Source organism: Tamandua tetradactyla, chromosome 16 (assembly GCF_023851605.1).
Source record: "Tamandua tetradactyla isolate mTamTet1 chromosome 16, mTamTet1.pri, whole genome shotgun sequence".
Taxonomy (NCBI): Eukaryota; Metazoa; Chordata; class Mammalia; order Pilosa; family Myrmecophagidae; genus Tamandua; species Tamandua tetradactyla.
The window spans coordinates 29,714,767-29,741,485 of NC_135342.1; the positions used below are offsets into that span (position 1 = coordinate 29,714,767).

Sequence of the window (26,719 nt, forward strand, 5' to 3'; positions counted from 1 at the left end):
AGGAGGAGAAAAACTAATGGAGGAAATTATCACTGAAAATTTCTCAACTCTTATGAAAGACTTAAAATTACAGATCCAATAAGTGCAGCGTACCCCAAAGAGAATAGATCCAAATAGACATACTCCAAGACATTTAATAATCAGAATGTCAGAGATCAAAAAGAAAGAGAGGATCTTGAAAGCAGCAAGAGAAAAGCAATCCATCATATACAAGGGAAGCCCAATAAGACTACGCGCAGATCTCTCAGCAGAAACCATGGAGGCGAGAAGACAGTGGGATAATATATTTAAATTATTAAAAGAGAAAAACTGCCAACCAAGAATTCTATATCCAGCAAAATTGTCCTTCAAAAATGAGGGAGAAATGAAAACATTTTCAGACAAAAAATCACTGAGAGAATTTGTGACCAAGAGACCAGCTCTGCAAGAAATACTAAAGGGAACACTAGAGACAGATACGAAGACAGAAGAGAGAGGTGTGGAGAAGAGTGTAGAAAGGAAGACTATGAGTAAAGGTAAAGGAAGGAAAATTAGATATGACATATAAAATCCGGAAGGCAAAATAGTAGAAGAAAGTACTACCCATACAGTAATAACACTGAATGTTAATGGATTAAACTCTCCAATCAAATGACATAGTCTGGCAGAATGGTTTAAAAAACAGGACCCATGTATATGCTGTCTCTACTCAAAGGTCACGAGGCCAAGGACACAAATGGGCATTTCCATGTTTATAGCAGCATTATTAACAATTACCAAGTGGTGGAAACAGCCAAAATGTCCATCAACAGAGAGTTGACTAAACAAACTGTGACATTTACATAAGATGGAATATTATGCAGCTGTAAGACAGAATAAAGATATGAAGTATGTAACAACATGAATGGACCTTAAGGACATTATGCTGAGTGTGATTAGCCAGAAACAAAAGGACAAATACTGTATGGTCTCACTGACATGAACTGACGTTAGTGAATAAACTTAGAATATTTCCTTGGTAACAGAGACCATCAGGAGATAGAAATAGGGTGAGATATTGGGTGACTGGAGCTGAAGGGATACAGACTGTGCAACAGGACTGAATATAAAATCTCAGATATGGACAGCACAATACTACCTAACAGTAATGTAATTATGTTAAAACACTGAATGAAGCTGCATGTGAGAATGTTAGAGGGAGGAGGACTGGGGACATAAATGAAATCAGAAAGAAAGATAGATGGTAAAGATCGAGATGGTATAATCTAGGAACGCCTAGAGTGTATAATAATAGTGAAATGTACAATGTACAAATTTAAGAAATGTTTTTGCCTGAGGAAGAACAAAGGAATGTCATTATTGCAGGGTATTGAAAATAGATGATAATTAATACTTTAAAATGTCACCTTATGTGTGAGACTAAAGCAAAAAAATGCTTATTTGTTACAAAATTTATATTTTGACTAGAGCATTTCCTAATATAACTCATGTAGATAGTTTGATTGACTGTCATAAGTACTTGGAATCTCAGGTAGCACATGAGATTTTGTTGGTTTGTCCAGAGTAATGCCCCAATGAATCCCAGAGTGATTTGATCAGTGACTGGAAAAGTATTTGCAAGCCCCCTTCGGGGAATGGTGAGAGTGGGGAGAAATTCAACTTCCCCAAGTTGAATTCTTGATATTCTCACAAGCAGTGTGGACAACCAAAGCTACAGGCTGAGCCCCCAGTCTTGGGGTTTGTTCACATGAAACTTAACCCCACAAAGGATAGGTCAAGTCTACTTAAAATTTAGGCCTAAGAGTCACCCCCAAGAGAGCCTCTTTTGTTGCTCAGATGTGGCCTCTCCCTCCAGCCAAGACGACGAGCAGTCTCACCACCCTTCCCCTCTCTGCGTGGGACATGACTCCCAGGAGTGTGGACCTTCCTGGCAACGTGGGACAGAGATCCTGGAATGAGCTGAGACTCAGCATCAAGAGACTGAGAAAAACCCTAGAATGAGCTGAGAATTAACATCAAGGGATTGAGAGAACCTTCTCGACCAAAGGGGGAAGAGTGAAATGAGACTAAGTGTCAATGGCTGAGAGATTCCAAACAGAGTTGAGAGGTTATCCTGGAGGTTATTCTTATGCATTAAGTAGATATCACCTTGTTGTTCAAGATGTAGTGGAGAGGCTGGAGGGAACTGCCTGAAAATGTAGAGCTGTGTTCCAGTAGCCATGTTTCTTGATGATGATTGAACAATGATATAGCTTTCACAATGCGACTCTGCGAATGTGAAAACCTTGTGTCTGATACTCCTTTTAGCTACTATATCAGCAGAAGAGTAGAACATATGGAATAAAAATAAATAATAGGGGGAACAAATGTTAAAATAAATTTAGTTTGAAATGCTAGTGGTAAATGAAAGCGAGGGGTAAGGGGTATGGTATGTATAATCTTTTTTTTCTCTGTTATCGTTTTATTTCTTTTTTTGTTGTCTTTTTATTTCTTTTTCTAAATTGATGCAAATGTTCTAAGAAATGATGAATATGCAACTATGTGATGATATTAAGAATTACCGATTGTATATGTAGAATGGAATGATCTCTTAATGTTCTGTTTAATTTTTTTTAATTAATAAAAAAAGTTAAAAAAAAAAACAACACATCTGCTACGATATCTTTGGTAAGCTCCATGCATGTAAAGCTTGGTCATCCAAAGAGATACCTAGGAGTGGAATAAATTAGGAATTCTGTACAATCACCTAACTCTAAGTAAGTTGGGTTTAAGTGCTAATCCAGAAAATGTCTGTGATAGTTTGAATTTAGGGAAAAATTAAAGTGAACACAAAAATATAACCAGGGTTTTTATAAAATAATGGCATAAACATGGCTCAATGCCTAATCTTATAATATAGAACATTATAAAGTCTTCAATATTGATGATATAGCTCTGTCATTGGGATGCTACAAAGAAAAAATTTCTGTGCATGTGTGCTGGTTTGAAATTTGTGTACCCCAGAAAAACCATGTTCTTCAATCCTCATTCAGTATTGTTGTGTGGGACCTTCTGATTAGGTGGTTTCGATGGAGCTGTGTCTCCACCCATTCAAGATGGGCTTGTTTACTAGAGTCCTTTAAGAGGGACCTATTTTGGAAACAGCTTCAGAGCTGATACAGAGAATTTTGGAGATGCAGAAAGAAAATGCTCCCAGGGAATGTTTGAAACAGAAGCTAAAGGACTAGCAGACACCAGCCACATGCTTTACCAGATCAGCCTTTCTTGAGTGAAGGTATCTGTTTTAGTTTGTAAGCTGCCAGAATGCGATATACCAGAAATGGAATGACTTTTAAAAAGGGGAATTTATTAAATTACAAGTTTCAGTTCTAAAGCCATGAAAATGTCCAAATTAAGGCATCCAGGGAAAGACACCTTGTTCAAGAAGGCCAGAAAGAAAGAGTTTCTTTATTAGATGGAAAGGCACATGGCGACATCTGCTAACTTTCTGTCTGGGAATCTTCAATGGCTTCCCCAGGGCTCTGGCTGTTCTGTTGGCTCTGTTGGCTCTGGTAGTTCTAAAGCTTTTTTTGAAATGGCTTCCTCTTAAAAAGCCTTAAAAGGCTACTTTGAATGGGTGGAGACACATCACCATGGAAACCATCTAATCAAAAGTTATCACCCACAGTTGGGTAGGTCACATCTCCATGGAAACAATCAAAAAGCTCCTACCTAGCATTAATGAATGAGGATTTAAAAACTTGGCTTTTCTGGAGTATACAGTGGATTAAAATTGGCACAATATCTTTTTCTGGATGCCTTAATTTGGATATTTTATAAACTTGTAACTTAATAAATTCCCTTTATAAAAACCAACCTGGGGTAGTGCAATGGTAGCTCAGTAGCAGAATTCTCACCTGCCATGCCGGAGTCCCGGTTTCAATTCCCGATACCTGCCCCTGTGGAGGAAAAAAAAAAAAAAAAACCAACCCAGGGTGGTGCAACAGTGGCTCAGTGGCAGAATTCTTGCCTGCTGTGCTGGAGACCTGGGTTCAATTCCTGGAGCCTGCCCATGCCAAAAAAAAAAAAACAATACAAAAAAACCCAATTCCGGTCTGTTGCAGCATTAACAAATATTACAGATTTGGTACAAAGAGTGGGGTGCTGCAGTTTGCAAATACCAAACATGTTGGGACAGCTTTTTTAATTAATAAGGGGAAGATTCTGGAAGAGTTGTGAGAAGCTTGATAGAGAAGGTCTAGAATGCCTTGAAGAAACTATTGGTAGAAATGTGGACTCTACAGATATTTCTGGTAAGGCCTTAGAAGAAATGATGCATGTTATTGGAAACTGGAAGGAAGGTGATCCTTGTTTTAAAGTAGCAGAAAATTTGGCAAAATTGACTACTTGTTTTGGATGGAAGGTAGATTTTGAAAGCCGTGAACTTGGATATTTAGCAGAAGAGGTTTCCAGCTGAATGTGGAAAATGCAGCCTAGCTTTTCCTTGCAGTTTATCATAAAATGTGACAGGAAAGAGATAAGCTGAGAACTGAACTTTTGGGTAGAAAGAAATCAGAAATTGTGGTCTCAAAAATGCTAGGTTTCCACAAAGGGAGACCCCAGACAATAGTGCCCCATGTGAAGATTTAATCAAACATGGAACCAGTCATCCATTTCAGAAAAAGCCAGAATTGGAGAAGGAGTTATCCAAAAGCATTTATGGAAAGTCTTATTGTCTGATAGGTATGATCCCAGGATACTGCAAAGAAAACCAGCAAGAGTGTTGTGGGATCTGTATAAATGGAACCACTGCCAGTCTGGACTAAAAGGGACAGAAAAGGGACAATTTGAAGGAAAAATAACTTCAAAGTCAGCACCATGGAAACTAAGGTCTAAATCCAAGAAAACTCTGGCCAGGAGAGTAGACCCACCCATGCACTTGGAAAGGATGAGTTTGTCCTGAGAGCAGAGGGCCGACCTTCTGCCTTGATTTCAGTAAGAATTTTGGTACCCAGAGAGGGTGGTGCACATTCCTTGGGGATTGGGGAGAGCCTTGCTGCCACCCCATTGTTCTGAGGGAGTTCGGTATGTGTCCCGGAGAGACCCCAGGTGCTGCCCCGATGTTTGAAGAGGGTGGAGCTGAGAAAAAGGTTGTCTCCCCAGTGTTGCCTAAGGTTCCTCACCCCAGTGTTTGAAGGTTCCCACCGTTTCCAAGAGTGGGACTGCCACTTTCTAAAGCCCTAAGGATTAATGACTCTCAGACTTTGAAATCTAATGAAGTTTGCACTGCAGATTTTCAGAACTGTTTGGGTCCAATGACCCCTGTTTTACTTTCAATCTCCCCCTATGGCAATGAGATCGGTTATCCTATGACTGTCCTCTTTTGTATTTTGGCAGCAGATAACTTGCTCTGAGTTTTAACAGGTTTAGAGCTAGAGGAGAATTTTGCCTTAGGACAGACCATGCCTGTAGCTGACTTTGATGAGGTTTTGTACTGTTTCTGACTTTTTACATATCTGTATTGCTACTGAAATAGTTTAAGGCTTTGTGATATTGTAATGGAATGAATGTATTTTGCATACGGACAGAACATGTCTTTTTCTTGGGATCCAGAGGATGGAATGTGCCAGTTTGAAACTGTTGTGTGCCCCCAGAAAAGCCATTTTATTTAATCCTCATTCAATATTGTTGGGTGGGATCTCTCTGATTAAATTGTTTCCATGGATTTGTGACCCACTCAGTCACAAATGGGACCTTTTGATTAGGTGTTTTCCATGGAGCTTGTCTCCATCCATTCAAGGTGGGGTTGCTTACTGGAGTCCTTTAAGGGAACTATTTTGGGAAAAGCTTCAGAGCTGACATAGAGACCTTTGGAGGTGCAGAAAGAAAATGCCCCTGGGAAAGCTGTCTGAAACAAGAAGCTGGGAGACAAGGCTAACAGATGGCTTAGAACTGTAAACTTATAACTTAAAAATTTCTCTTTATAAAAGCCAGAAAAGGGGGTGCAAGTGTAGTTCAATGATAGAATTCTCATCTGCCATGTGGAAGACCCAGGTTCGATTCCTGGTCCATGCACTCCCCTCCCTCCCCGCCACCAAAAAAACCAAAACAAACAAACAAAAAATTTCAGCAAAATGGTGCTGCAGTAACGGAATACTCACATGGAAAAATAATGAAATGTGACCCCGCTAAACAGCATACAAAAAAAAAAAAAAAAAAAAAAACCCATCTAGGGCTCATACTGAGATTCTGTAATAAAGTTTGCATGCACTAAGTTTGCTTTCCTGGAACCTATAATTTCCGGAGGGTTCCTGGGACAGATAGATCCTGCAACTCAGAGGGACCAGCCTCTCCAAGATTATCAACTAATTACATTCCTTTATCCTTTCATATCAGATACGCCTTCTCAACATGAAAAAGTCAGAATGGGCATTGCCTGCAGATCCTTGTGGATTGGGAGAGGGATCAAAGGAGAAGGAAGAGTTATAACAGAGAAAATAAGATTTACCAACCACGTATAACTGCTGAATCACTATATTGATATTTCTGTTAGTCTCCCGTGTTTTGGAGCAGCTGGAGGGAAAAATCTGAAATAGTGGAATGGTAACCTATGGCACACTCTGAGATCTGTTCTGTAACTACTTATTGAAGTGTACTTTGAGAATTAATTGCTTTTTCTTTCTTTTGTTTGTATATATGTTAAATTTCCTAATTAAAAAAGTTAAAAAAAAAAAAAGAAAGAAAGAAAAGAAAAGCTCTGTGTGGTGGGGGAGAAACCTTCAATGCACTAGCAATTTCGATCTCTCCCTGCACCTTCATATCCTGCTTATCTAGGACCCCAAGGTCAGCCAGAGGTGAGAAATTGGAGCCCTCTCAGATATTTCCTGGGCATGTGCTCAGTCTTGCACATGTGCACAGTCTTCTAAATCCCCAGGAATATGCTAGTGCTTTTCAAAGTCTTCTGTGGACATCTTGTTGCCCAGATCTTCCTTTTAATTTTTTGGCCAGGCTTTTTTTGCCCCAACTGTTTTTGTGGCCTTAGGCAGCTGTGACTTTCTTCTTTTTTTTTTTTTTCAACAAATACCCCACTCCAAGGATAAAACTTTTTCCACTGAGGGAGTGTGTAATCAGTTCAAATAATGACAACAACCCTGTAAATGAGGCTTTTCCATGGAGCTGCAAGACAGGTAAAACAGCGACAATTGCTCTGGAGATGGGACTTTTTGAGGAACTACATATCTGCACTGATCCTTCCAGTAGCTCTAAGTCTGCTGATCTTCACATCTACTATAGTTGTGAGGCTGCTCATTTTCAAGGCTGCCAAGGAGCTGGAGAGAGGAGGATGCAAGTAGGTTAAATTAAAACACCACAACTCCTGCTTTTGTTATAGGTTCAGCAGTTTTTCTTGAATAAGTATTCCTTGGAATTTTATAAGCCTTTGGTTAATTCCCAGAGTTCTGAAAAGGTTGAATTTGACAGTTTTTGCCAAGGTTTTCATTGCTTTTATGAGAGATGGGTTTATGAAGGTTCTCACTCCACCATTCCAGAAGTCCTGCCTCCCTCAATAATTTTCAGAGAAGTCTGCACACTATGACCTACAGGGAAGTATAACTAAAGTCATTCATTTATGTATTGTCTACACTATAACAGCAAAGTTGAATCATTGCAGCAGAGACCATAAGACCTCCAAAGCTGAAAATATTTACTCTCTGGTCCTTTACAGAAGAAGTTTGCCAATCTTCTATCCAGAATGTAGAGTCCCTAAGACTAGAAAGTTAGAAAACTTTAGATCATTTGTTTTTTGCCACAGTAGAGTATTCCAATATATAAATATATCTAATTTGCCCATTCTTTGAATTTACATGAGTTAATTGCAGCCTTTTGGTATTACAAACAATATTGCTTGTTTATGTGTGAACATTCTTGTATATGTGTGTTGGTACAACTATGCAGGAGTTTCCTTAGAGAGTATACCTAGCAGTGACTAGCTTGTTATATGTTTTTAGTTTGCTAGCTGCCAGAGTACAATATACTGGAAACAGGACAGCTTTTAAAAAGGGAAATTTGTTAGGTTGCAAGTTTACAGTTCTAAAGCCGTGAACATTTTCAAATTAAAGCAAGGATATAGAAATGCCCAATCTAAGGCATCCAGGGAAAAGATAGTTTAAGAAGACCAATGATATTCAGGGTTTCTCTTTCAGCTGGAAAGGCACATGGCAAACATGGCGACATCTGCTAGCTTTCTTTCCAGGCTTCTTGTTTCATGAAGCTCCCCTAGGGGCATTTTCTTTCTTCGTCTCCAAAGGTCTCTGGCTGTGTGGACTCTCATGGTTTTCATGGCTCTCAAGCTTTTTTCAAAATGTTTCCTTTTCTTTTTTAAAGGATTCCAGTAAACTAATCAAGACTCACTGCAATGGGTAAAGTCACATCTCCCTCTAATCAAAAGTTAATTCCCACAATTGGGTGTGTCACATCTCCATGGATATAATCTAGTCAAGTTTCCAACCTACAGTACTGAATAGGAATTAAAAAGAACGGCTGCCTCCACAAGATGAATCAAGATTAAAACATGTCTTTTTCTAGTATACATAATCCTTTCAAACCGGCACAGTGTACAAGTAGATATGCTTGGTCGTTGGAATTGTGCATTTTCAGCTTACTAGATAATGGCAGACCATTTTTCACAGCAGGAATACCTATGTATACTGCCATCAGCAGGATATAAAAGTTCCCAATGCTGTTTCCTCTTAATCTCTGTTAGACTTGATTTCAGGGATAATTTTATTCCTTGCTCATTTTTTCATTCCATCTTTTCTTTAAATATTTTATATATAGTTATTTCATGTTTTTAATCTGATTCTGACATCTAACATCTCTCAGGGTCTTTTCATTTAGTAATTATTTGTTTTGTGATTGTGCTTGATTTAATTAATATTTAGTAATCCTTGGGGGCCTGGATAGAGGATGCTTTCCTTCAAAGAGGTTTTGCACAAAGAAGTATTCTCAAACTAGGAACACTTAAAGTTTTTAACATGGGGCTTTCCCCAACTGCATGTGCTTTGATATCCAGACTTACTTGAGAGTAGGCCTATGGTTATAGTTTGCTATGGGAAGTAAATATTAGTTATAATTGTATCATTAATGAGAGTATTTTTTTTCTTTCTGGAGCTGTAAAAGGTACCTTTTCATTCTTCTTTTCCAGCAATGGTTTTATTGGAGCCCACCATTTCACTGAGAGTAGCCTGTTCTAGGATCTCAGTTGTATGTATGGGTCTTGGGTTCACCAATCCATTTGGTATGTCGTGGGCCTATACTAAGGTTAATCCCCAATGCATTTGATTTCAGGGTGGCCCCTGCTAACATATTTGCTTACTTCATGTTCTAGTTTGCTAGCTGCCGGAATGCAATATACCAGAAACAGAACGGCTTTTAAAAAGGAGAATTTAATAAATTGCTAGTTTACAGTTCTAAGGCCAAGAAAATGTCCCAATTACAACAAGTCTATAGAAATGTCCAATCAGAGGCATCCAGGAAAAGATACCTTGGTTCAAGAAGACCAATGAAGTTCAGAGTTTCTCTCTCATCTGGAAGGGTACATGGTGAACACAGCATCATCTGCTAGCTTTCTTTCCTGGCTTCCTGTTTCATGAAGCTCCCTGGGAGGCATTTTCCTTCTTCATCTCCAAAGGTCGCTAGCTAGTGGGCTCTCTGCTTCTCGTGGCTATGTCGTTCTTCTCTGGCTCTCTCTGAATTTCCTATTCTCCAAAATGTTTCCTCTTTTATAGGACTTCAGAAACTAATCAAGACCCACCCAAATGGGTGGAGACATGTCGTCACCTAATCCAGTTTAACAACCACTCTCGATTATATCACATCTCCAGGGAGATAATCTAATTACAGTTTCAAACATACAGTACTGAATAGGGATTAGAAGAAACGGCTGCCTTTACAAAATGGAATTAAGATTAAAACATGGCTTTTCTAGGGGACATACATCCTTTCAAACCAGCATACTTCTCTAGATTCAACTCTGCCTGTGTTTATATATATGTGTTTCTTCTTCGTTGGCTGTGGAATTTAGTTTCCCTTACTTTCTTGAGAGCTTAGAAATGCATTTAAAGGTGTATTAGTTTTAATTTTCCAACATCTAGGAGTTTTTCAATAGAAGCCCCATAGTCCTATCCCTTCCATATGGATATGGTAGAACCTGGAGTGATTGGTTTTGATGTCAATATATGGTGACACTTCCAGTCGTGTGAGGCCTTTAGGACAGGGATTAGGAACTTTAGTTATAGAAAGTTCCTCAGTTTTATAAAAGAATCCATAAAAGATGAAAATCATAAAATGGTCCACTTTGAGGTTGAGCAATATGCATTGGCTATGAGCCACCTTTATGTGATTCAGTTCAACCCCCAGCTCTCTTATTTCAGGAACAAGGAGAAATAAACAGTGAAGGATGATGGATGTTATAAGTATATAATGAATTATGAAGATTTTACAGATCTTATATAAACTAAGTGCCCCCATAATGGAATGATTATCTTATAAGACATAAGTTGCAATATTATGTAACCAATGAAAGTTCTTTGTTTATTATAACATTTGCCATAACAAAGAATAAACACGTATATAACAAGCTGTTTCTCAATGGGAGCATTGTGTCATTTCAGCAGTACAATTCTTTGTTGTACTTGGCCCAGATAGTTCAGCATTCCTGACCCATGCACTAAATGCCAGTAGCGCACTGACCCTGTATTCTCCCCATCACTGTGACAACTGGACCACCCCTGCAGGGTCCTAGATGCATCTAAAGGGGGATTTATAATCTGGATTGAGATCCACAAACTGTTATCCTAAGTATTCCAGAAATTCTCTAAAATCCTACAAATCCTATATTTTAAGACAGAGATTTCATAGGGTTTTAGTTTCTATCTTTTTTATTATCTCAAGGGAGAAATACTAAAAGGGGCTCATTTTTAAATACTTTATTGTTTGCCAGGCCCAAGTTTGCTGTGCATCTTGTATATACTACTTCAGTTATTTATAAGATCCTGCTTAACAAGATTTTGTTCATTTCCAAACTTTATGGAAAATAGAAGAATCCTACTGTTTTATCTGTAGCCACAGGAATGTTCAAGAGGATGTTAGGCTTTTAGTTGCATAAGTGTGTTTATTATACTTTCCTCACGTCACAGGTATTCAGCTCTAAAATGCTTGCTTGTTTTATCACCTACTTCCTACAGTGACCTTTTCCATCCTCTCTCTCTTTCCATCTTAAAGACATTTTCCTTTATGGATCAGGTTGTCAAAACCTGAACCTACCCATCAATCTTAACCTCATTAAAATGGGACAACCAGTCATTATGTACCTCCTATTAAGGTGTCTATAGGAAGTATACAGTACCACCTATGATATATTCATGTGCAAAAAATGTAAATCAAGCATCCAGATCTAACTACCAGTACACAGAAAATATGGAAGTAAATCAGCATGTTAAACTATGCCATTGAAGATGCACTCAGCCAAATCCAGATTGTGAGAAATTCAATTGAGACAGATGTTTCTTTATTAATGGAACAAATGGCAAGAGAGGGCCATGAGAGAGTTGAGAGACTTTAGGAAACCAACTAAATGCAATGTGTGGATCGAGTTTGAATTCTGATTTGAACAAATCAACTATAAAGACTCACTTTTGAGGAAACTGGGGCAATTTGAACTTGGCCTGGTTATTAGGACATTTCTTTCTTACATGTTTATAAATCTCTTTAACGTCTGGCTTAATAGAAGACAACTGTATTCTCAGATCTGCTGAATCCATTGTGATACATTATTTTGAAGTGTATAAAAAAATAGATGCCTTCACAGAATATACATAGTTGGGAAAGGGAGGAGTATTTTAATGACCTTTCCAGATAATTGTGGCTATTCTTCCTTGATCCTATACCCGAAATTGACAAATGGTAATTTCTTTTTATTCTTTTTCTTTTTTTCTAAATTAGAATGGAATTTCATTTTATGTTAATCAGATAAAATTATAAAAATTAAGATGATGATATCCAGTTTTGATGATGTGGAGAAACTATCACCTTCTTACACCATTAGTAAAATTCTACCATTTTGGTCCTTTTAAATTCAATTAGATTATATTTGTTAATACTGAAAATGTTCTGTCCATTTGAACAACCAATTTTTCTAGAAATATATCCTATTTATTTAATTCACTCAACAAAAAGTTAAATAATATTGAGTATATACGAGGTGCTGTTCTTTTTTTTTTAAGGTACAATTTATACACATAAAATTTACTTTTATTGCACAGCTCCATTTGTTTTGACAAACTGTACAGTCTGGTAACAACTAATGTATTCAAAACGTCATCCCAAAGAATTTGACTCCATTGGGGTCAGCACTCCTCCTGGTTATTAGGATATTTTATTGTTAATTTTATTAAGTATGATAATATTGTGGTTATTATGCTTACATTAGCCAGGGTTCTCCAAAGAAACAGAACCAACAGAATATAGGTTTTATATATATCAAGGGATTTATCATAATTAACTAGCTTATATGGCCATGGGGACTGGTAAGTCTGAACTCTGAAACTCTGTAACTCCGTTTTAGGCCACAGGCTACAAACTCAGATGTTGAAATCCTTAGTCTGGATTCCCCAGGGGAAGCTGACTGGCTGGAAATTTTCTCAAGAGTCGATGGTGAAGTTGAGGCAGAAACTCTTCTATGAAAACCTTAGTTCTTACTTTTAAGACCTCCAGCTGATTGGATGAGATTACCCACATTACTGCAGGCAGTCTCCTTTATTGATTATAGTAGATGCAATCAACTGATTGTAGATGTAAGTCCCTTCTACCAAATACCTTCACAATAACAAGTAGCCGGTATTTGACCAAAGAACTGAATACCAATAATTTAGCCAAGTTAACACATGAAATTAACCATCATAATGCTTTTAACAAAAAATTAATCTGTTAAATATTAAAAGTATTTGTGGGTAAAATACTATGATGTTTGGTATCTGGGATTTGCCTCAGAATACACTAGTTTAAAAAAAATGAGATGAAGCAAGATAATAGATTGACGGGGCTCATTAAACCATTCTCTGTAGTTTTGTATATTTTGAAATATTTCTTATTAATAATAAAAAGTCCTTTAATTTAATAGTAATGTATGGGTTTATTGTTTCAGGGATTGGTGACTTTCAGGGACATAGCCGTAGAATTCTCTCAGGAAGAATGGAAGTGCCTAGAACCTACCCAGAGGGACTTGTACAAAGATGTGACTTTGGAGAACTTCAGTAACTTGGTCTCACTAGGTAAGGATATTGTATCATTTAGGGCCAGAAAGGAAACAAGGCATCCAGGAACTACAACAAAGGAGGCTGATATCGCTTCTGGCCAGAAGGAGTAAAGGGAGGAAACACCCCCACCAGAAAACGGTGAGAACTATAGCCACAAAGAAAGACTGAGCCAGCAACAACCGTAGCTACTACCAGAACTCCTGTGTCAAAATAAGAAAAGAGAGAGGATAAAAAATAACCCTGAGCTCTCTCTCCTGCCCACTGTCCTTATGCTGATACTTTCCATCTGCTAAATACAACAGGAAACCACAGGGCAAGGTTAATATAGTCCTTACAGGTAAGCTCTCTGGGGCACAGAGCAGAACGAGCAACAGCAAGAAATGGTTTGGGGGAAAGAGAGGGCACATGGAGAATAACCACCATAGATACCTACCTTAAGTAATTCAGGACTAGCTTTCTGGAATTTCCAGTTCATTACTGTGAATTTCTAGGGAGACTTACATATTTCTGACTGAAATTATGCTTTCTGCTCCCTAGGGAATTGTTTTAAGTTTTGTGGGATTTGGAAATTGGTAACCCCATTGGGCACTTCCATCTTCCCATCCTTTGGACAACATTTGTCCCTTCTTTCTTGTAATGCCATTCTTCCCCAGTGATGAAGGAACTGGATTTGAATTTTGGAACAACATGATCATGCCCATTTCTTTTCCTATAAACAGGACTTTCCATTTCTAAACCTGATGTCATCTCCTTATTGGAGCAAGGGAAAGAGCCCTGGTTGATTGCAAATGATATGACAGGACAGTGGTGCCCAGGTAAGCCAGGGCTGGCTGATTCATAGGGAGGTTGTTGGGGAGAATAGCCCAGTGGGTAAGTCAACTGATAGCAGTAACTTGAGTTAATATCACAGGGAAGCTTTACTCAAAGCCCCACCCAAGGTTATGGAATAAAGGTCCGAGACATGAAGATGTGAAGACAAATGTTCTTGTCAGCATCAGCACCTAAGGAAACCTCCCTCCTACTCTATTCATTCCTCCCTTTTCTTTTCTTTGCTCACATCTTCCTCCCAGTTTGCTCCCATTTCTTCCGCAGTAGCCACCTTTTCCCTTAGTTTGGATCCTTTTGTTGCACATAGATTTACATAACTATCTTCATTCCTTAAAAATACTTTTCTTAAAATTGCTTCTCATTTACCTACCTCAGCAATTCATTTATTCATATCTCCTCTTAATTTTGAGAGGTAGGGCTGTGTTAGTGGTTGAGGGCACAGAATGGAGTCAGACTGCCTGATTTCAAATCCTGGCTCTGCCACTTACTGGCTCTGTGAGTTTCAGTAAATTACTTACATTTCTGTGTCTTGGTTTTCTGCAAATGGAATAAAAATAGTACCTATCTCATATTTATTATAGCTGTTATCTGAGTTAAGGATGTGAAAGTGCCCAGAACAATGCCAGCTGATAGTGGTAACTATCTAAATGTTAGCTAATATTATTACTGGCATTTATACCCTCTTCATGGACACTATTAAAACCTTTGAATATTTAGTTATCATATACTGCCCCCCTCCACTTCTCTTCTATTGTTGTCATGTTTATTTTCACTTGAGATCATTTTCACCCTTAAAATTTCCTTTTGTGCAGTCTCTTCTTAACAAACACATGAAAATATCTTTATTCTGCCTTCTTTCTCGAAGGATATTTTTCACTGGGTGTGGAATTCTATGGAGGCAGATATTTTCTCTCAACCCAAAGAAGAAATCATTCCACTGCCTTCTCTCTTCCATTGTTGTTAATAAGTCAAGTTGTTCCAGATTTGGAAAATATTCCCCACATATTTAAAAACAGTGTTCTCTGGATAGGGTACCTGTGTCTTTTTAAACTCTGAGCCTTGTGATTATATTATTTAGAATCTACAGGACCTTTAATTTACTCTGTACTTGCACAATCAAATTCTGTTTGATTGTACACTGTTTCTTACATTACGTATTTTGCTATTGCATTTTACATTTGTGTAAAGATGAAAATTTTCACTACACTTCATCCTTTATTTTCCCACTTACTCCTTTTGACTTTGAATTCTATTATTTCTGATTTAATATCAGTTGCCCTCTTTTTATTGGCTTAAATAATCATGACATATCTTTGTGTATCCTCTTTTTCTTAAATTAATGCCACTGTGTTATCTATTCATGGTTAACAGAATTCTGAGTTTCCTTTTTGAATCAATTTGAATTCCTTGACTTTAATAAAGGACTTCAATCCATTCTCATTTATTGTGATAATTAATATGTCTGTGCTTATTCCTGATATTTTGTTTTATATTTTCTATTCCTCATTCTTCTTACCTCCAGCTATTTCTGTTTTGCTTGCATTTTATTATCATTTTTTTCTTCCTTCATGTAATTTTGGAGTCATACTTCCTACTGCTTTGTAATGGAATACTCTTTAATTTGACTTTTAAAAATGTATTTCCCTATCAATTTCAAGTCCAAAATAGATTTTTTTTTCCTTTTGGTAAAAGCTTGGTGGTTTTGTTCTGTTTGTTTTAAAATTTTTACACAAAATTTCTCACTTTAACATGTACAAGTCAGTGAAACTAATTACATTCCCAGTACTAGCTACCATCACCACCATTCATTACCAAAACTTTTCCATCACCCCAAACAGAATTTTTGTACTCATTAAGCATTACCTCCCCATTTCCCCTCTCACCACTCCTGGCAACTTGTAATCGACTTTCTGTCTCTGAATTTTCATATTCTAGTTATTTCATATAAGTAAAGTTGTACAATACTTGTCCTTTTGTGTTTGATTTTTTTCACTCAATTTAATATCTTCAAGGTTCCTCCATGTAGTAGTAAGTATCAGAACTTCATTCCTTTTTATGACTGAATAATATTCCATATATGTACATAACACATTTTGTTCATTCATCTGTTGATGGACACTTGGGTTGCTTCCACCTTTTGGCTGTTGTAAACAATGCTGCTTTGAACATTGGTGTACAAATATCTGTTCAAGTCCCTACTTTCAATTCTTTGGAGTATATACCTAGAAATGGAAGAGCCAGGTCATATGGTAATTCTACACTTAACTTTCTGAGGAATTGCCAATCTGCTTTCTATAATAGCTATACCATTTTATATTCCCACCAATAATGTATGAGGGTTCCTGTTTCTCTGCATCCTCACCAACACTTATTTTCCTTTTTTTTTAAAAAACTGTTTTCAGTTGCTAATGCAGCCAGAATGCTATCTACCAAATGGGTTTGCTTGTATGAAGGTAATTTATTAAGTTACAAATTTATAGTACTAAGGCCATGAAAATGTTCAAACAAAGGCATCTGGAGAAAGGTACCTTGTCTCAAGAAAAGAATGACGTCCAGGATTTCTCTGTCAGATGGGAAGGCATGTGGCTCTCATCTGAGGTCCTTGCTCCCAGTTCATTGCTTTTTGCTTCTGTTTCCAGTGGCTTCCTCTTTAAGTGTCTGTGGGTCTCTTAGCTGCTCTGAGGCAAAACTCTGGATTCTTGCTTGCTTAGTATCTCATGGAAAGGCACATGGTGACATCTACTGGGCTCTGCATCTCCAGTTGTCTGTGTATATGTTGGCTCTGAGCTTTCTTCAAAATGTTTCCCCTTTTAAAGGACTCTAATAAACTAATCAAGACCCACCTTGAATGGGCAGAGTCACATTTCCACCTAACGAAAAGGTCACACCCACAATTGGGTGTGTCACATCTCCATGGAAACATTCTAATCAGGAGATCCCACCCTACAATATTGAATCAGGATTAAAGAACATGGCTTTTCTACCGTGCATAACAGTTTCAGTTCATCACAGTAGCCATCCTAGCGGATGTGCAGTGGTATCTCATTCTGGTTTTGATTTGTATTTCCTTAATGAGAAATGATTTGAACATCTTTTCATTTGCTTTTTGACCATTTATGGAAAATGTCTTTTCAAGGCCTTTGCCCATTTTTTGATTGGGTTGTTTGTCTTTTTGATATTGAGTTTTAGTTCTTCATATATTCTAGATATTAAGCCTTTATCAAATATATGATTTCTCATTATTTTCTCCCATTCTGTTTGTTATCTTTTCACTTTCTTTTTTTGCATGGTCAGCACCGGGAATCAAACCCGGGACTCTGGCATGGCAGACGGGAACTCTGCCTGCTGAGCCACCGTGGCCCACCCTCTTTTCACTTTCTTGATTATGACCTTTAATGCACAAATGTTTTTAATTTTGATGAAGTCTAATTTATATATTTGTTATTTTGTTGTTCATGCTTTTGGTGCCATATTTAAGAATCATTGCTTAATGCAAGGTCCCCTAGGTTTTCTTTTAAGAGTGTTATGATTTTAGCTCTTATATTTAGATTGTTGACCCATTTTGAGTTAAATTTTATATATAGTGTGAAATTTCATCCTTTAGAATGTGGATATCCAGTTTTCTCGGGACATTTGTTTAAGAGACCATTCTTTCCCCATTGAGTGGACTTGGCATGCTTATTGAAAATCAGTTGATCATAGTTTATTTTTAAATGCTAATTCTATTCCATTAATTGATTTGTTTCTTTGTGCCAGTACCACACTATTTTGATTACTGTAGCTTTGTAATCAGGAAGTGTGAGTCCTCCAGTCTTGTTCTTTTTTCAAGATGGTTTCTTTGGGGCCCCTTGCTGCTCCATATGAATTTGATGATTGGCTTTTCCATTTCTGCAAAAAAGGCTGCTGAAATTTTTATTGTAGTTGCATTGAACATATAAATCACTTTAGGTTTTGTTGCCGTCTTAAAAGTATTAAGTCTTCCAATCCATCAACATTTATTTAGGTCTTTAATTTCTTTCAGCAATGTTTTGTTGTTTTCAGTATACAAGTCTTTTATTCCCTTGGTTAAATTTATTCCTAGATATTTATTCTTTTAGAGCCTATTGAAAATAGAGTTGTTTTCATGTTTTGTTTTTAACCTTTTACATTTTGAAATAATTTTAAGCTCATATAAAAGTTGTAAAATTATTGCAGAGAATTCCCATATATCCTTCACCTGGCTTCCCCTAATGTAAACATTTTGTATAACCACAGTACAGTTATCAAAACCAGGAAATTAACATTGTTACAATATTGTTAACTCACCTACACATCTTATTTGAATTTTATCTCATTTTCCCAAATATCCTTTTTCTGTTCCAGAATCCCACATTACATTTAGTTTGTATCATTAGCCTCTTCCAGTCTGTGACAGTTCCTTAGTCTTTCCTTATCTTTCATGACCTTGATACTTTTCTTATTATGAAAACTTTCAGTGTTTTATTTTTGGATGCAGTTGTTTATAGAAATGTAGTTGCAAGTATACAAATGTTTCAGTAGAGGGAAAGTCTATTTTTAATCTTTAACATAACAGCAAAAACACAGATGCAAATGACATAATCTTGATACTTTTCCCCAAAAATTTCTTTTTATTTCCCCCAAAATAAAAATCACAGTTTGTGGAATATATAAGAATCGTAAGTATAAAAAAAAAAGAAAAAGAAAACAAAAAATATATATTAAAAAAGAATCATATGTATAATGATATTAAACATCTAAATTATTAGGGGAAAAAGTTTACAAAATATGCAAAACTTTACAGCAATAGATAGTAAACACAAATATTAGGAGGTCAGTACTTATCAATTTAATGGAAGGACTTCAACATCATCAACCTTTGTCTACTTCACAAAAGAGGTTGTGAAGCTATTAGCTTTAGCTATTAGAGGTTGGGGCCATGGACTGGACAAGGGAGGGGTGTTAAAGAAACATCAAAATCAAAACAATTTCATTTTCATTCTGATGTGGTTTATGGTACATAATCACGTTAAGACTAATTCTGTGTGCCCTGGTCCCCATGTGCCACATTTAGGGAAAAGACCCATGCCATGCCAACAAATTTAGTGTTCATCTATAAAGAGATTTAAATTCACCTCAAAAATTGAGTAGTCTAGGGAATAGGGCACAGTAGAAGGCCAGAAGGGATACTGGGAAGGTAATTCATCAGTTTCAAAAATCTGACTGAGTGTATGGCCATAATCAATAAAACAGAAAATCACAAGTGCTGGAGAGGATGTAGAGAAAGAGGTACACTTATCCACTATTGGTGGGAATGTCAAATGGTACAACCACTGTGGAAGGCAGTTTGGCGGTTCCTCAAAAAGCTGAATGTAGAATTGCCATGTGACCCGGCAATACCATTGCTAGGTATCTACTCAGAGGACATGAGGACAAGAACACAAATGGACATTTGCACACCAATGTTTATAGCAGCATTATTTACAATTGCAAAGAGATGGAAACAGCCAAAACGTCCATCAACAAACAAGTGGTTAAACAAACTATGGTATGTACATACAGTGGAATATTATGCAGCTGTAAGACAGAATAAAGTTATGAAGTATGTAACAACATGGATGGACCTTAAGGACATTATGCTGAGTGAGATTAGCCAGAAACAAAAGGACAAATACTGTATGGTCTCACTGGTATGAACTGACATTAGTGAATAAACTTGGAGAATTTTGTTGCTAACAGAGACCATCAGGAGATAGAAATAGGATAAGATATTGGGTAATTGGAGCTGAAGGGATACAGATTGTGCAACAGGACTGAATATAAAAACTCAGAAATGGACAGCATAATACTACCTAACTGTAATACAATTATGTTCAAACACTGAGTGAAGCTGAATGTGAGAATGTTAGAGGGAGGAGGGCTTGGGGCACAAATGAAATCAGAAAGAAAGATAGATGTTAAAGATTGAGATGGTATAATCTGGGAATGCCTAGAATGTATAATGATAGTGACTAAATGCACAAATTTTAAAAATGTTCTTGCATGAGGAAGAACAAAGGAATCTCATTACTGCAGGGTGCTGAAAATGGATGGTAATTAATATTTTAAAATTTCAACTTATGTGTGTGACTAGAGTAAAAAATGTTCATTTGGTACAAAATTTATATTTTGACTAGTGTATTTCCCAATATAACTTATGTAGGCAGCTTAATTGAATGTGTGAGTGCATGGTGCCTTGAGTAGGACATGAGATTTTGTTGGTTTGTCCAGAGTGATGCCCCGGTGAATCCCAGAGTGATTTGAACAGTGAATAAAAAGTATTTGCACAGTCCCCTTCAGGGAGTGGTGAGAACAGGAGAGGGTTCAACTTCCCCAAGTTAAATTCTTGATGTTCTCACAAGCAGTCTGGACAACCAAAGCTATAGGCTGGCCCCCAGTCTTGGGGTTTGTTCATATGAAACTTGACCCAATGAAGGATGGGTCAAGCCTACTTGAAATTATACCTAAGAGTCACCCCCAGGAGAACCTCTTTTGTTGCTCAGATGTGGCCTATCTCTCCAGCCAACACAAGCAAACTCACCACCCTCCCCCTGTCTGCATAGGACATGACTCCCAGGGGAGTGGACCTTCCTGACAACGTGGGACAGGAAAATCCTAGAATCAGCTGAGACTCAGCATCAAGGGATTGAGAAAAACCCTAGAATGAGCTGAGACTCAGCATCATGGGATTGAGAAAACCTTCTCGACCAAAAGGGGAAAGAGTGAAATGAGACAAAGTGTCAATGGCTGAGAGATTCCAAACAGAGTTGAGAGGTTATCCTGGAGGTTATTCTTATACTTTAAGTAGCTATCACCTTGTTATTCAAGATGTAATGGAGAGGCTGGAGGGAACTGCCTGAAAAAGTAGAGCTGTGTTCTAGTAGCCATGTATTCTAGTTTACTAGCCGCCGGAATGCAATATACCAGAAACAGAATGGCTTTTAAAAGGGGGAATTTAATAAAGTTGCTAGTTTACAGTTATAAGGCCGAGAAAATGTCCTGATTAAAGCAAGTCTATAGAAATGTCCAATCAAAAGCATCCAGGGAAAGATACCTTGGTTCAAGAAGGCCAATGAAGTTCAGGGTTTCTCTAAGTGAGAAGGCACATGGTGAACACAGTCAGGGCTTCTCTCTCAGCTGGAAGGTCACATGGTGAACATGGCATCTGCTAGGTTTCTCTCCTGGCTTCCTATTTCATGAAGCTCCCTGGGAGGCATTTTCCTTCTTCATCTCCAAAGGTCACTGACTGGTGGACTCTGCATCTTGTGGCTATGTTGTTCTGCTCTGCTCTCTCTGAATCTCCTATTCTCCAAAACATTTCCTCTTTTATAGGTCTCCAATAAAGTGATCAGGACCCACCCAAATGGGTGGAGACATGTCATCACCTAATCTAATTTAACAACCACTCTTGACTAAATCACGTCATCCAGGAAGATGATCTGATTACAGTTTCAAACATACAGAATTGAATAGGGATTATTCTACCTTTATGAAATGGGATTTTGGTTAAGACATGGCTTTTCTAGGGGGCATACTTCCTTTCAAACCAGAGCACCATGTTTCTTGAAGATGATTGTATAATCACATAGCTTTCACAATGTGACTGTATGATTGTGAAAACCTTGTGCCCGATGCTCCTTTTATCTACCTTGTCAACAGACGAGTAGAATTTATGGAATAAAAATAAATAATAGGGGAACAAATGTTAAAATAAATTTAGTTCAAAATGCTAGTGATCAGTGTAAGGGAAGGGTAAGGGGTATGGTGTGTATAAATTTTTTTTCTGTTTTCGTTTTATTTTTTTCTGAATAGATGCAAATGTTCCAAGAAATGATCATGATGATGAATATGCAACTATGTGATGATATTGTGAATTACTGATTATATATGTAGAATGAAATGATCAAAGTAGGAATGTTTGCGTTTGTAGATAATTTCATTGTCCCCAAGAGAAAGACAGCCAATAGACACAACCTCACCAAATAGAAAATCAAACCTCCCCCTAACTCCTATCCCTCCCCCCATTATGTACCCCTGATATTGCTGCACTACTTCTGATATTTTCCTGCTAAACACAGTCCAGAGTATGCAATATCATTTTTATCTCCATATCCCAAAATTATACCCTCTTGGTACAAGAGTCATACCTTTGCAGTAATTCATACAAGAACTTATTTATGTTTGTGGTGTTAATTGTTGAGACACATGAGTCTATACAACCCCTTTCAATCATGTTCACTTCAATATGGTAATATTACTTATAGACCCACTAGTGAACCACTTTCACTTCTATCTATTCCTTTACAATTAAGTTCAACCTCATTAGCAAACTGTTCACCCATATCAAGTTTCTGTGTATCTCTAAGTCCCCTATATTCTGTACTATAGCCTCTGATTTTACCTTTATCATGGTCATAAAAGTGGAATCATACAGTATCTGTACTTTTGCATCTGGCTTATTCACTCAGCATTATGTCCTCAAGCTTCATCCATCTTGTCACGTGGTTCAGGGTGTCATTTTGTCTTACTGCTGCATAATATTTCATCATATGTATATTCCACATTTTGTTAATCCACTCATCTGTTGATGGGCACTTGGATTGTTTCTGTCTTTTAGCAATTGTGAATAGTGCTGCTGTGAACATCAGTGTGCAAATCTCTGTGTCACTGCTTTCAGCTCTTCTGGGTATATACCGAGTAGTGGTATGGCTGGGTCATAGGGCAACTCGATAATTTAGTTTTCTGAAAAACTACGAGACTGTCTTCCATAGTGGCTGTACATTCCTACCAGCAGTGCATAAGTGTCCTAATTTTCTACATCCTCTCTAACATTTGTAGTTTCCTGTTTGTTCAATAGCAATGATTTTTATAGATACCTATAAGACTAGATACCTATAAGAACAGTAGTATTTCATTGTAGTCTTGATATGCATTTCCCTTATAGCTAATGAAAATGAGCATTTCTTCATGTGTTTTTTAGCCATCCCTAATTGCTCTTCAGAAAAGTGGCTATTCATATCTTTAGCCTACTTTGTAATTGGGTTGCTTGTTCTTTTGATGTTGAGTTGTATGATTTCTTTTTATATACAGAATATCAAAACTTTGCCCTATGTGTCATTTCCAAATATTTTCTCCTGTTGAGTTGGCTGCCTCTTCAACTTTTTGACAAAGTCTTTTGAGGCACAAAAGCATTTGATTTTGAGGAGTTCCCATTTATCTATTTTTTCTTTTGTTGCTTATGCTTTGAGTGTAAAGTTTCAGAAGCTACCTCCTATTTCTAGGTCTTGAAGATGTTTCCTTACATTTTCTTCTAGCAGCTTTATAGTACTGGTTCTGTTTAGGTGTTTGATCCAAATTGAGTTAATTTTTGTGTAGTGTGTAAGGTAAGGATCGTCTTTCATTCGTCTAGCTATTGATATCCAGTTCTCCCATGCCCATTTATTGAAAAGATTATTTTGTCCCAGTTCAGTGGTTTTGGACACCTTGTCAAAGATCAATTCACCACAGATTTGATGGTCTATTTCTGTGCTCTTGATTCAATTCCATTGGCCAATATTTCTATCTTTGTGCCAGTACCATGCTGTTTTGACCACTGTGGCTTTATAATAAGTTTTAAAATCAGGGAGTATTAATCCTCCCACTTCGTTCTTCATTTTTAGGATGCCTTTAGCTATTTGGGGTCTCTTTCCCTTCCAGATGAATTTGGTAACTAGCTTTTCCAAGTCTTCAAAGTAGGTTGATGGGATTTTGATTGGTACTGCATTGAATCTATAGATCAATTTGGGTAGAATTGACATCTTAACTACATTTAACCTTCCTATCCATGAGCATGGAATGCCTTTCCACATATTTAGATCTTCTTTGATTTCTTTTAACAGTGTTATGTAGTTCTCTGTATCTCTTGTAGGGATGCAAGTCCTTTATATCCCTAGTTAAGTTCATTCCTAGATACTTGATTCTCTTAGTGCTATTTTGACTGGAATTTTTTCCTTAACTGACTCCTCGGTTAGGTCATTGCTTGTGTATAGAAACATTACTGATTTTTGCACATTAATTTTATAATCTGCCACCTTTCTGAATTTGTTTATTAGCTCAAGTAACTTTGTTGTAGATTTCTCATGATTTTCCAAATACAGTATCATGTCATCTGCCAATAAAGAAAGTTTTACTTCTTCCTTTCCAATTTGGATGCTTTTATTTCCTTGTCCTTCCTGATTGCACTCGCTAGAAGTTGTAGTACAATGTTGAGTAATAGTAATAACAGAGGACATTCTTGTCTCATTCCTGATCTTATGGGGAAAGCATTCAGCCTTTCACCACTGAGTATAGTGTTGGCTGTAGGTTTTTCATATATGCCTTTTATCATGTTGAGGAAGTTAACTTTGATTCCTACCTTTTGAAGTGTGTTTATCAGAAAAGGATGTTGAATTTTGTCAAATTCTTTTTCAACATTATTCAAGATGAGCATGTGATTTTTCCCTTTCAATTTGTTAATGTGCTGTATTACATTAACTGATTTTGTTGTGTTGAACCATCCTCGCATTCCTGGTATAAACCCCACTTAGTTATGGTATATCATTCTTTTAATGTGCTGTTAGATTTGATTTGCTAATACTTTGTTGAGAATTTTTGCATCTATGTTCATTAGGGAGACTGGTGTGCAGTTTTCCTTTCTTGTAGCATCTTTACCCAGTTTTGGTATTAAAGTGATGTTAGCATCATAAAATGAGTTAGGTAGTGTTCCTTGTTCTTCAATTTTTAAGAAACGTTTAAGCAGGATTGGTGTGAGTTCTTTTTGAAATGTTTGATAAAATTTCCCTGTGAAGTCTTCTGCCCCTGGGCTTTTCTTTGTAGGAAGATTTTTTATCTTGTTTGAATCTCTTTACTTCTGATTGGTTTGTTGAGATCTTCTATTTCTTCTTGAATCAGTGTAGCTTGTCTGTGTGTTTCCATGAATTTGTCCATTTCATCTAAGTTGTCTAGTTTGTTGGCATATAGTTGTTCACAGTGTCCTCTTATGATTGTTTTGTTTTTATTTCCTCAGGGTCTGTGGCAATGCCCCCTTTCTATTTCTGATTTTGTTTATATGCATCCTCCCTTTTCCTTTGCCAGCCTTGCTAGTGGCCCATCAATTTTATTGATTTTCTCAAAGAACCAGCTTTTGGTTTTATTGCTTTTTTCCATTGTTCTGTTGTTCTCCCATTCATTTAACTCTGCTTTAATCTTTATTATTTCTCTTCTTCTATTTGCTTTGCAGTTAGTTTGCTGTTCTTTCTCAAGTTCCTCCAGGTGAGCTGTTAAGTCCTCAATGTTTGTTCTTTCTTCTTTTTTTATATAGGCATTTATGGGGATAAATTTGCCTCTCCGACCAGCCTTTGCCACATCCCTTAAGTTCTGATATGTTGTATTCTCATTTTCATTCATTTCCAGATAGCTACTGATATCTCTAGCAATTTCTTCTTTGACCCATTGGTTGTTTAAGAGTGTGTTACTTAATCTCCATATACTTAATAACTACCAAAGAACCAGAAAGTTCTTGTTCTTTGGTAGTTATTAATTTCCAGCTTCACTTCATTGTGATCAGAGAAAGTGCTTTGAATAATTTCAGTGTTTTTAAAACTCTAAAGGCCTGTTTTTTGCCCCAGCATATGATCTATCTTGGAGAACATTCCATGAGCACTAGAGAAGAATGTATACCCTGGTGTTTTGGGGTGTAATGTCCTGTATATGTCTGTTAGGTCTGATTCACGTATCAAATTAAGTTCTCTATTTCCTTATTGATTCTCTGTCTGGCTGTTCTGTCTATAGAGTAAAGTGGTGTATTGAAGTATCCTACTATTATTGCTGAAACATCTATTGCTCATGTCAGTTTTGCCAATGTCCCTCATGTACTTTGGGACTCTTTGGTTGGGAGCACAGACATTTAATGTTATTACTGCATGGGTAGTACTTTCTTCTACTATTTTGCCTTCTGGATTTTATATGTCATATCTAATTTTCCTTCTTTTTACCTTTACTCATAGTCTTCCTTTTTACACTCTTCTCCACACCTCTCTCTTCTGTCTTCGTATCTGTCTCTAGTGTTCCCTTTAGTATTTCTTGCAGAGCTGGTCTCTTGGTCACAAATTCTCTCAGTGATTTTTTGTCTGAAAATGTTTTAATTTCTCCCTCATTTTTAAAGGACAGTTTTGCTGGATATAGAATTCTTGGTTGGCAGTTTTTCTCTTTTAATAATTTAAATATATTATCCCACTGTCTTCTCGCCTCCATGGTTTCTGCTGAGAGATCTGCACGTAGTCTTTATTGGGCTTCCCTTGTATGTGATGGATTGCTTTTCTCTTGTTGCTTTCAAGATCCTCTCTTTCTCTTTGACCTCTGACATTCTGATTATTAAATGTCTTGGAGTATGTCTATTTGGATCTATTCTCTTTGGGGTACGCTGCACTTCTTGGATCTGTAATTGTAAGTCTTTCATAAGAGTTGGGAAATTTTCAGTGATAATTTCCTCCATTATTTTTTCTCCTCCTTTTCCCCTCTCTTCTCCATCTGGGACACCCACAACACGTATATTCGTGCGCTTCATA

General features: G+C 37.1%; 1 protein-coding gene across 11 annotated transcripts in view; it reads left to right on the forward strand.

Annotated features, from left to right (window-relative positions):
* The window catches only part of LOC143660053 (uncharacterized), a 119,667-nt gene that overhangs the window by 79,714 nt on the left and 13,234 nt on the right, over positions 1-26,719 (forward strand). For 5 of the 11 annotated variants that reach the window (XM_077133430.1, XM_077133432.1, XM_077133434.1 and 2 more), the window contains 2 exons: positions 13,160-13,286; positions 13,991-14,086. The exons of 3 other annotated variants lie outside the window; for them this stretch is intronic. In XM_077133430.1, the coding sequence (XP_076989545.1) occupies positions 13,160-13,286; positions 13,991-14,086 (223 nt within the window). 3 more of the 11 variants (XM_077133433.1, XM_077133438.1, XM_077133431.1) reach the window with 3 other exon arrangements.